This window comes from Callorhinus ursinus, unplaced genomic scaffold, assembly GCF_003265705.2.
Source record: "Callorhinus ursinus isolate GAN/ISIS: 27379988/994484 unplaced genomic scaffold, GSC_fseal_2.0 scaffold51, whole genome shotgun sequence".
Lineage (NCBI taxonomy): Eukaryota > Metazoa > Chordata > Mammalia > Carnivora > Otariidae > Callorhinus > Callorhinus ursinus.
Window position 1 is genome coordinate 6,434,569 of NW_027397113.1, and position 10,990 is coordinate 6,445,558.

The window sequence follows — 10,990 nt, forward strand, 5'->3', positions numbered from 1 at the left end:
GCTCAAAGTGGAGTCTGGCTGATACCTTGGCCTTGAAGACCACACAGCCACCCCAGGGGAGAGAACACAAGCTCAGCCAGGGCTGGGATTACTCTGGGAGGACATCCCTTTCCTGGAGGTGGATATGGAGCTGAAGGAGCCGGCATTGCCCTCCCCACATACCCTTCTGGGAGAGCTGCACGTCTGGCTGGAGACAGGAGGATGGCTAGAGAGGGTCCTGAGCCACCTTCCTGTCCCCACTGCCCCTCTCCCGCCATGGGAGGGAATGAGACTATAGGGTAATTGATGGCTTCTTCCTCCCCACACCCAGTTCCCTTGGCTCTTCCATTTGCAGGGTGCCCCTGCTGCCTCTGGGATGAGGAGCTCCCTGTGGTATCCCGAGTGAAGGCCTGCCATTTGGGTGGTGGCGCCCAGCTGGAAAGTGGGCTTTTGACTGCTGCCAAGAGAGCCCCCTCTCCCTTTGCAGGGCACCCACTCAGCCTCGCTGCCCGAGAGGGGTAGGGCCCTGGACCCTCCCAGCTTCCAGGTCCCGTTGAGTTCAGTGAGTTCATGGTGGAAGCAGGTAGTTCCTGGGTTCTAGAAGACGGGGACCCCCTGGAAGGGCCAGGAGCCAGGCTGCTCTGAATGTGGGCAAAGGGATAGCTCTGACCACATGGCGAACTGGTGAGCACTCTAGGGGAGAGGAGGAGCCATCTCTCACCGGCCCTGGGTTCTCTCTTCTGGAAGCTTCTGGACACCAGAAGGGGGCCCTGAGAATGCTGAGCAAGGGTAAGAAAGTAGCTGGGGCTCAGCTGGGCAGCAGGCAGACAGGACCAAAAGTTCAGGGCAGGCTGAGACAAACTTGCCTTTGGGCAGCTTTACAAACGTGATCCCCACCCCCACCCCCCTCTTCCTGGGGTCTTCACTGAGAGGTGGCCACAGGCAGGTGCCTGAAAGACATGATCCCACCCGCCCCCCAAGAGGCCCAGGGGCTGTGGTGGGTAAAACCAGGCCAGTGAGTGATCCTGTCTCCCAGGGGCAAGGAGCAGCCTTCTGTTTTCCCGTTCATCTTCTCCTGTGTGTACCCACCACTGATGTGTGTGTGTGTGTGTGTGTGTGTGTGCGCGCGCACACACACGTGTGTAGGGGCACAGCCCTTTGCGGAGGTTCCCGGAAGCAGTGACACAGGCAGAAGCAGAGACCACCTGAGCACAGCTTTGGGGCGACTCAGCAGATCAGCAGCTGGTGGGGACCCTGATGGCCTGCAAATGGCTTCTGCCTGCACCCGCATTTGTGTTAGGGGAGCTCGGGCTTCTGTCCCTTTCCATCTGAGCCCTTGTCCGGGGTTTTCCTGTAAAGGGTGCTGGTGGACTCCGCAGGGTCCCGGCTGGTTCTGAGAGCGAGACGCCTGACTCGAGAGGCATCACTGGCTGCCCAGTTGTGCGGCCGGAAGCTGGGGGGGCGGGCAGGGGGTGTCATAGCCAGGGCTGGGCTCTGGAGACCGGGGCTGGGCTCTGGATTCTGCCCCTCTGAGCTGCAGGTCATGGGCAGTTGGTTTCTCCAAGCCTTACTTTCCCATCTGTAAAATGGGCTGTCTTCCTTGAAGGGTTTGGGAGAAGATAAGATGATGACTTGAGGCATCCAGGGTGGTGCCTGGCCCACAACAGAGGCAGGAGAGGGCAGACACTCTGGCCCCGGCCTTCAGGGAAGGAAAACCAGCCTGGGAAAGGGCCAGCCGCTTGAGGGGTTCCCCAGAGCTCTCCCTGCCCCCACTCCCACCCATGGCTCATCCCTGGAGTCAGCGAGGGGCCGTCATGTGTTCCTTTATTCACTCTTTTGTCTCCCCCGCACTAGTGCCCCTCCTGCCAGGCTCTGTGTGGGAGCTGGGGTCAAGGGGTAAGCGGCCACTCCAACCCTCTGGGAACTCTGAGGCTGGAGTATGGGTGTCAGGTGCCAGGCCGCGGCTGTGGGTAAGGGTTTTACTATGGCCCCGGGCCGGGCCCTGGGCCCTGGGTCTGGGAGGCACCTTGTCAGGTAGAGAAGGGGTGTGGAGGATTGGTCCTGTGGCTGGAATGTGGAGAGAAGGGGGCCTGGGGGCCTTTTGGGAACAGCTGAGGAGCTGAGACTTGTGTGGGGCCCTCGGGGCAGTGCGAGGAGCTGGGGAAGATTTGACCGTGGGTGACGGTAGCCTCCAAGCTCGGGTGGGGGGGGGGGTGGGCAGCTGGGGGCCGTGAGCAGTGGGGAGGGGAGCAGGGGGTGGACAGGTTCCTGCAGGTCCCTGCTCCTTCTCGCAGTCATGAGGGAGGGTCCCATGAGGGTGCTCGGGGCAGCCCCCAGCCAGTGAAGCCATTCTCTTGGCCCTTTCTTTGTTGAAGGCGGCTCCTCAGGCAGAGAGGGGCAGCCCCGGGGCCCTCTTCTAGAGATGGGGGCCTTTGCCGTCCTGCCTTCTCCAAAGGAGAGAAGGGGCTCCTCCCAGCTTCGCCTCGCAGAATTCCTGGGAGGCTTAAAAGTGTGTGGATTCCAGGACAGTGGGCCCCGGGGTGTTGTGTGTCGCCTTCTTTACCGCCCTGTTCAGACACAAAGATAAGAGCGTTGTGTCTCGTGGGTGCAGCGTGACCTCTGACCCCTGCACTGTGTCTCTCCTGAGGATTCAGGAGATACTGCCCAGGAGCCCAGGAATGCGCTCCCTGAGCACGTGCTGGGGAGGGGGTGGGCGGTGACAGCCCTGCGGTCATCCAGGGGCTTCATCGGGAAAGTCTGGGGCCTGTGAGCGCCCCAAAAATGCCCATCACAACCTTGGCCCTCCCCCTTCCGAAGGTCTACGCACTTCCTTCCTCTTGACTTCTCTTAAGGTGGAATGGAGCTGGGGTCAAGGGGTAAGCGGCCAGCTCTCTGGGCCTCAAATGGTGGCATGAAGGGCAGGAGACCAAGTCCACACGGTCAGCCAGGAGACCCAGCTTTTGGTCTCCCCTCTCCCACAGATATACGGTGTGACTCCGAGCCAGGCCTGTCCCTCTCTGCACCCCTGTTCTCCCTCTGCCCAGCGGCAGCGGGGGGGACCAGGCCCGCCCTACTCCAGGCTTCCCTGGAGGGACAGAGAGGGGGATCCCGGGGCGGAGTTCACTCACTGGTTCTGCACATCTTGAATGGTGTCAGGCAGCGGCAGGCTCTGAGTCTCTGGGAGCAGGAGGGCAGCCAGGCCACTAACGACTGGCACCCCCCCGTATACCAGCAGGGGCAGCCAGCGGCCGTGGACAGCCAGCAGCCGGACCAGAGGCCCCAGGATCGCTCCCACTCGGGCTGCCATCTGGCCCAGGCCCACCGAGGTCATCCTGTCATCGCAGACACACCGGTGAGGGGCCCCTCTGCCTGCCCACCGTGGCTTTGACCGCCCAGCCCCCACTCTGTCCAGGGTGGCCCAGGGGCTCAGGCTGAGCCGTGACGCTCCTGGGCGGCCCTGAGACCACAGGGAAGGGAGAGGGCGGTGGGGACATCCGAGGCTGGGAAAGGCCGCCCCCGCCCTGCCCTCCCAGCTCTGGGCGACCCCTCACCTGAGCACGGTGGGGAAGAGCTCACCGGTGTAGATGCTGAAGCAGGTGAAGGCGGCCCCCAGGCCCCCGAGCCCCAGCACGGCCAGGGCTGAACGCAGGGCCCCCATCTCTGTGGACAGAGATGGGGTTATCGAAGTTGGTGGCAGGGGCCCCGAGGTCAGATGGGGGCTCTCTCCAGCCTAGACCTCTCCCTGACCTCCCAATGTCTGTGACTCAGCTCCACTTGGGTGTCCCCAGAGCACATCCCGAGTGACTTCATGGCTACATTCACTGCCCCCAAACTGCTGCCCAGCCTGACACCTGGAGCCAGACCCTGGGAGACCTCCTTGACCCCCTGCTCCCCACCTTCCCCCTGCGCTCCGGCTCTGAGCCTTATTTTATCTCCACAGTTTGTCACGAAGCCACCCCTCCACACCATCCCTGCTCACTGCCTTCTGCAGGCCACCACCATCTCTCCTGGAGGCTCCACAGCCTCCTTCCTAACTGGGCCCCTGCTCTGGTCCAGCGCCCTCTGAGGAGGGGGCAAGGGCCTCTGTTCCTGGCTCAGCACCCCCAGGTAGGGAAGCCTCAGGCCACAGCTGTGCGCACCCAGGCCTGCGCACTCACCGTAGGGCACCAGCGTGTTGGCCAGGATGCAGAGCCCTGACAGCACCAGGGACCCCACCTGGGTGGGCCGGCGGCCCAGACGGCTCAGCAGCAGCAGGGAGCCTATCTTGGCCGGAATGTCCACGACCCCAATGAGGACCTGGAGCAGGAAGATGTTGCTGTCTAGGGCCTGCAGGTCCAGGGCCAGGCCGTAGAAGGTGAAGCCAAAGGCGAACCTGCGGGGCCAGGGGAGTCAGGCCGGGGGATGGGCTGCTCATTGGCTCCTTTGTTCTCAGACCCATTTCCACCCTCCCCTTGCAAGCTCTGTGTAGTGGAGGGGTGGTCTCTGCAGACCACCTTTCCCTGGGCTCCCTGCCAATGCTGCCCGTCGAGAGGTTTGGCCAATGGGAGGCACTGGTGAGAGGCGCAGGTGCACCAGCGGGGTGTGTGTGGGGGGGGCAAGGCCGGGATGTTCCCTCCTCCCTCCCTCTGGGTGCCGCCTCCCCTCCATGGCTACGGCTTCTACTGAGCGTGTCCTTCCTCCGTGGCCTCAGTGGTTCCAGTCCTTGCTGGGCTCTGATAATCCCCCTCCCTCCTCCCTGGCCCCTCTGGACGGGGTGGCAGGCACTCTCCTCCTCAGCCGGCTGGGCACTTCAACTCTCCCAGAGCCTTTGCTGTGACTCCTCCCATCTCTCCTGCTCCCCGCCCCCCGCCCCCAGCCTGGGCTCCTTCCTCTGGGAGCCTGACTGCTACTAGAGGGGAGGTGACCATGCTGCACACCCTGTCCTGGAGGTGCTGTCAGGACCGTGGGTTTGACAGGGGAGTCATTAGAGGCCCCTTGACTGGATGCCAGCCAGAACCCTGATTCCAGGGTCCCTGGGGGCCCGGGCGACAGCCCAAGGCAGGCCAGAGGCAGAGGCTGGGGCCCCGGGCAGGGTTCAAGGGGTGTCTACCAGCACAAAGTGGAGATGCCAGTCCGGAGGGGCAGCCCAGGCGTGCAGAACAGGGCACCCAGGCTGGCAGGGGCCTGGCCCACACTCAGCTCCTCCTGCATGGCTGAGAGCAGGACCTGCGGGGGCGCGGGGGGGGCCTGTCAGCACTGGGAGCACTAGACCCGCCCTCCTCCCTCTGACCCTCCTCCTCCCAGGGGCCCAGTGCGGGGGCAGGGAGAGGGTCTGAGGGTTGGCCTCACCTCGGTGGTCAGCGTGCCCTCCACCACCCTCTTCCTGTTGATGGCAGCCACCCTCCGCAGCTCCTGCAGGCCCCGCTCCAGCCTGCCTGTGATGAGGAGCCATCGGGCCGACTCTGCCAGCCACCTGCCGGGGTTCAGGGGGAGAAATGGAAGGGGGCACTGCCTGTGGCCCCCAGGGCCTGGCCTGCACGAGCCTCACTGCCCTTCTGTCTCCTGCCCCGGGCGGTGGCCTCACTGGTACCCACAGGCCCCCGGCTCAGGGAGGCCACGCTGTTTGACACACTCCTTCCCCAATAGGCCACCCTTTCTGCCTTTTTCCTTCTCCCTCTCGGGTTGTGCTTGGGAGGCCCAGTCCTTCCCTTCCTGCCTCCCTCCCGACCTGGTGGCCTTTCCCTTCACTTGGAAGCCAGGCCCAGGTGACATCGTGTGCAGTAAGGACCCCCCAGTGGTTACGGGATGGCAGGCCTGTGAGCCCAGCACGGGCTGCAAGCCCCCCAGGGCCCCCTCCTGTCTGGTGCCTCCCTGCTGTCACACTGTCTTCCTGCTCACCCTCAAGGCTGCACCTTCCTGCTTGAGCTGGCTCCTCCCCCAGGGCCCCTCCTTGCAAACAGCTTCACACCCAGCAGGGTCTTTGGTCCTGACATCACCACCCCCCTCCACCTGCGCCCAGTCAACCACCAATTCCTGTCACCTCCGGTATCCCTTGCATCTGACCCGCCCCACTGCCCTGGCCTCACTTTTGGCCCTGTTGCCCATGCCGGGATGCTCGTTGGCCCAGTGCATCTCCGTTCCCCCTTCTCATTGCCGGGACCCAGCCTGTAACACTAACCTGGCCCCCGCCGCCCTCCACATCAGCCCAGACCCCTTGCACCGGCCCAGCGCACTAAGTCCCCTGCCGTGCCCACTACCCTACACAGGCTCCTGCCTCCAGCCAGGCACCCCCCCCCCAGCCAGGCCCCCTCTCTCCTGCGAGCAGCAGCTAGGGGTGGGGCTGCCTGCTCCTCGTGCGTGGGGTCCTGAGGTCCTTCAAGGTTAGCAGAACCAGGGAGAGAAGGGAGACTCAAGGCACATGTTAGAGGTAGAGTTGACAAGACCCAGTGACCTGCTGGACTTGGGGTGGGGGGACGGGGAGGGTTGGGGAGGAGGTGTCATGGCAACTCGGACTCTGCGACCTAGTGGGTGGGGGCTGCTACCCATGCTGGGGAAGGCTTGGGAAAGAGCAAGGGCAGGAGATGTTACATTTGGGATGCCAAGACCCCAGTCGTGGAGATGTCACACAGCGGATGGGAAATGGGAGGCTGGAGGCTGGGCAGAGGCAGGACCCAGGAGGGGACTCAGGGTCTGTAGCACGTGGGGGGAGTCAGAGCCGGGGGACAGGTTAGGTGGCCTGGGAGAGAGCACTGGCAGTGACCGGCAGGCCAGCATCGGCCTCAGGCAGCCAGGAGGGGGGCCCTGGACTCCACATCGTTGACCTTTGCCCTCCACCCTCCCGCCTCCACTCTGTTGGTACGGGGGTCGGTCGGCAGAAGACCACCTGTCAGGCAGGACTGTCTCCTCTCTGAGCCAGTGCACCAGGTGTCACTGTCTCCTGCTCTGGAGAGTGACTGCAAGTTGGTTGCTCAAGGCTCCATTTTAAGAGCTTTCGGCTCTAACCTGTTGGGCTCGGGGAGGTCTGTGAGTCAGCCCTCCTCCCAGTGCAGGAGTCCCGTCCTCCCCTGGGCTTCTGCTGGGCTTCCCTCTGCAGTGACCACAATGGCCAAGCAACTCCTAAGTTGCTGGGTCTGTAGGTGAATGAGCCAGGTTCAGCTCTGTCCTGAAGTGCATCCATCCATCCATCCATCCATCCGTCCATCCATCCATCCATCTACCCATCCATCCATCCATCCATCCATTCATCCAGGTAGCCATCCAACAAATATTTACTCTGCACCTACTATGTCCCAGGAGTTTGGCAAGAGCCAGGCCTGAGGGCTGTGTATTTGAGGGCAGTGCAAATGCTCCCTAACCTCCCACATATGTCAGCCCTGTGGGGAGGCCAGGAGTCCCCTCTGACCACTGGGTCTTGGTCCCTGTTCTTTAGTAATGACGTCAGTATGGAAGGCTAGCCGGGGCTGTGTGTGTGTGCGTGTGCGCGCTGTATCTTTGCATCTCACCCCACACGCTCCGAAGCAAGCAGGGCCTCGAGAGGGAAAAGGGCCAAGAGGAGATGGGAAGGAAGGGGTGGGACAAGGGTGAGCAGAGGAGGAGGCCCCTGGGAGGAGCAGGGAGGGGAGTGGCCCCGCGGGCACTTGGGGGAGCCTTGTGGGCCTGTGGCGGCCAGCTGTGCCAGGGCCCTGGGCCTCCCCTCCGGCTGTGCTCCCCGCCTCCTGCACCCCTCACGCCCTGCTCCCAGGGTGGAGGGTAGGCAGGTCTTCTCCAAGGCGGGGGCATGGCACCCACCAGGAGTACACAAAGCAGAGGAAGAAGGGGGCAGAGACCACCAGCTGCAACAGGGCCCAGTCCCGCACACCGTAGGCCACGGCAGCCATCAGGACCTGGCCGAAGCTAAAGCCCAGGGAGTTCAAGGTCATCGCCAAGGCTCGGGCGCGCGCCGACGTCCACTCCATCACTGCAAGGAGACCGCAAGGGTCAGCCGGGAGCCTGCGCCAGCCTCCCTCGCAGGGCCTGAGTCAGGTGACCTACGGAGCGTGCTGGTGTTCATCATGACGCCCGCCACGCCGAAGGCCGCCAGGAAGCGGAACAGGCAGTACACGGAGAAGGTGGGGGCGAAGGCGGCAGCCGTGCCCGACATGGCCATCTGAAGGTAGTTCCAGGTCAGCACCAGCCTGCGCCCAAACCTGCGGGCACACGGACACACAGACGGGGTGGCTGGGAGCGTGGCGTGCCATGGCCCCAGCCACAGGGCTCTGGACCTCCCTGGCCTTGCCCGTTGAGCAGAGGCAAGAGTGACACCTGCGTCCAGCCCTGAGTTATCCACCAACGGAAGGCTTGGACACCCAGGCAGTGTCCCCAAGGTCCAGGCCGCTGGAAGGCACGCTGGGCAGAGGAGTGCCCTGTCAGCGGGAGCCCTCGAGCAGCATCTGAAAGCAGGCCTGGGGCTGAGCAGATTTTAGCAGTGAACGCTGGATGGGAAGGATGACCCTCTCCAAACCCAGAGGAGGCTTGAGGGAAGCCAAAGCCCAGAGTGGGTCTGAGGCTTGCTCAGCGGCAGAGTTGGACGGTGTCAGGAGCGAGGGCAGCAAGAAGCCAGGGCTGTAGGAGGACGGGGCGCAAGGGAAAGGGAGCTGCCAGAGCCGGGGGCACTCACCTGTCGGAGATGTGGCCGCACACCGCAGCTCCCACCAGGATCCCAGACAGGTAGATGGACTGGGCCATGGGCTTTAGGGCGTGGGAGTCACACACCAGGTCCCACTGGTGGGAGAGGAGTGGGAGCTGAGCCCAGAGGTGAGGGGGCAGAGGCGCTGGATGGGAAGGCCCGTGGAAGCTAGGCGAGGGTGGATGGCCTGGTGACCTCTAGGGTGGTAGGGCCGGGCTGTCATCCTGTTGCCCTCTGGTCCTCAAGCCCTCTCTAGACTCATTCGATCTCCCCTGCCTCACCCACTCTGCAGCGCCACCCTGAGCTGGTGCTTGGTCACCACTCCCCCAGGCCTCTCTGGTTCTACAAAGAGGCCCCTTCCCCTTGCTGGGATGGGCTGCCCCTCCCTATTGCCCAGATTTGCCTGATTGGCCCCCAGGGGTGGCCTGCCCCCTGAGACAGGCGGTGGAACTGGGCTCTGCGCTTGGGCGGGGGGAAGGGGAGCTGCCTGAGTCAAAGGGGCAGCTGGGCCGACTTGGCTGTCCCGGGGCCCCAGCTCTCGGTACTTCCCACCCTTCCACAAGCCCGGGTCCCGCTGCCGACTCCCCACCCCCACCCTTCCCGGGGGCGATGTGCTGGAGGAGGGGCAGGCAGCCCACCTGCGCTGAGTGAGGGGGCCTGTTGAGGCCGGTCCCTCCCAGGACTGGGCCATTCTGAGTCCAGTCTAATGTGAGTTCTGACCCTGGCCTCTAATGCGACAGGACTTGGGGAAGGTGTCAGGAGAGGCTTTTACCTCTGACACGATGGTGGAGGTGAAGGTGCTGTGGTCGTAGACCCAGCCGTCCATGCACGGCTCTGTGGCAGCCTCGCTCCAGTTGGTGGCCGTGGCGTTGGGGTCCAGGAGCTGCCACTGTGGTTGGCGGAAGCGGCGACACTGGTGGGGCTCATGGTTGGGGCCCGGGGGGATGGAGACGGTCAGGAGGTCCTTGGGGCCCAGGGCCCCGGGGACACTGGCCTGGCCAGTGCTGTTGTCCAGGAGGGGCACCCAGCATCGGTGGCTGGGCACGGCGGCCGAGAAGTTCTCCAGCATGCCCTGAGTGGTGAGCCACACGATGGGAACCACCAGAGCCACCATCTGGAGAACCTGGAACCTGCCCAGGCCACCCACTTGGTCCAGGAGTTCAGAAAATGCCATGGAGCCTGCCCGGGGCGGGGGGGGGCCCAGTGGAGGTGCCCACTTCACAGAAGCTGGCCCCGGGCAAAGGGGCCAACGCGGGGGACCTGCTTCCCCCACAGCAGCACCTGCTTCCCCAGCTGAGAAGCCTGGAGCATGGCAGAGGCTGCCCCCCTCGCCGACACTGGGCTCTCCAGGTGTCTGTCCAGAAAGGTCACTAAGGGTGGCTCCAACCGGGACCAGGAGCTGTGAGGCGTGACCCTGAAGCCACCAACATTCTTCCAGAGACGCAGCTGGCCCTGGACCTCCAGGAGAATCTGGTTACTGGAGCTGGGGGAAGTGGAGACTGAAGACACCCAGACTGGAATTAAACTGTGACCAGGTGACCTTTATGGAACAGGGGTTAGGAATCAGTCAAAGTTTAACCCAGCTCTGAGGGAGGCCCAGAGGCCAGAGCACAGCCGTTCCTGCCCAGCGGGGAGGCCTGGCCAGGGGCACCTGGTCTCTGATGGGTGTTGGGGGGCTTTGGCAGGGCTGCCACCCCCCTCGACACCCCTGCCCACCTCACAGGGGGGGACTCTCCAGTGCTCATGCAGGAGACTGCTGGCCGGGGTCCTTACTGATTCTGGGACTGGTGTGAGCCAGGAGTGACATCTGTAGGCTGCGAGGGCCTCCGTGTGTGCATGCGTGTGCGTGTGTATGTGTGTGTGTGTGTGGCCTGGGCCTGAGTCCTTGGCGGCAGCCATCTGCACCCCCACCTCCCCGCCGGTGTGGCCCTGCCCCCCCCAGCCTCCCGCCCTCTGTTGTCTGCTGCCACTGATCCCCAGCAGGCACAAGTGCCGCCGCCTCTTCCAGGGGTCTCTGCTGGCTTATTCTTGCCTCCCTGCTGGGCTCTAAGTCAGGAGTGGAGCCCCATCTTCGCACTGGCCTGCACCCTTCTATTATTGTCTGGCTGGTCTCATTCCCAGCCAGGTCCTGGAGGGCAGGGACCCTTCCCTAGAGCATCTTTGGGACCAGCACGGATGTGGACAGCAGGTACAGGTGCTGTAAAAATTTGCTCCAGCTGGTTTTAACAGCAGCTTCTATTTTTTTTTTCCGGAGTATAAAATTAACGTTCACACTTTCCAGAAATTTCAGAAAATATGGAAAGGTACAGAGAAAACAAAGATCAGTCCTAAACTCACCAACCAGTGACTGCCACTGTTGACACTTGG

The 10,990-nt window shown here is 63.4% G+C and overlaps 1 protein-coding gene across 1 annotated transcript; it reads right to left on the minus strand.

The window, feature by feature from the left end:
* Window positions 1–1,793: 1,793 nt before the first annotated feature.
* SLC22A12 (solute carrier family 22 member 12) lies at window positions 1,794–9,797 on the minus strand. The gene is made up of 10 exons (XM_025879020.2): window positions 9,396–9,797; window positions 8,615–8,718; window positions 7,990–8,144; window positions 7,747–7,915; window positions 5,308–5,431; window positions 5,069–5,184; window positions 4,137–4,351; window positions 3,531–3,639; window positions 3,108–3,311; window positions 1,794–2,546 (listed from the first exon to the last, which is right to left on the minus strand). Exons 1-10 carry the CDS (start codon window positions 9,795–9,797, stop codon window positions 2,483–2,485), a joined length of 1,662 nt encoding a protein of 553 aa, XP_025734805.1. The 3' UTR covers window positions 1,794–2,482.
* Between the last annotated feature and the right edge of the window lie 1,193 nt (window positions 9,798–10,990).

What these genes read in the sequence shown, in the direction of transcription:
- SLC22A12 (XM_025879020.2), bottom strand. Translation starts at nt 9,797, where the DNA reads ATGGCATTTTCTGAACTCCTGGACCAAGTGGGTGGCCTGGGCAGGTTC. An exon ending in GATGAACACCAGCACGCTCC is followed by an intron (nt 7,916 to 7,989) that starts GTAGGTCACCTG and finishes GTCTCCTTGCAG; the next exon opens with TGATGGAGTGGACGTCGGCG. An exon ending in AGGGCACGCTGACCACCGAG is followed by an intron (nt 5,185 to 5,307) that starts GTGAGGCCAACC and finishes GCGCCCCCGCAG; the next exon opens with GTCCTGCTCTCAGCCATGCA.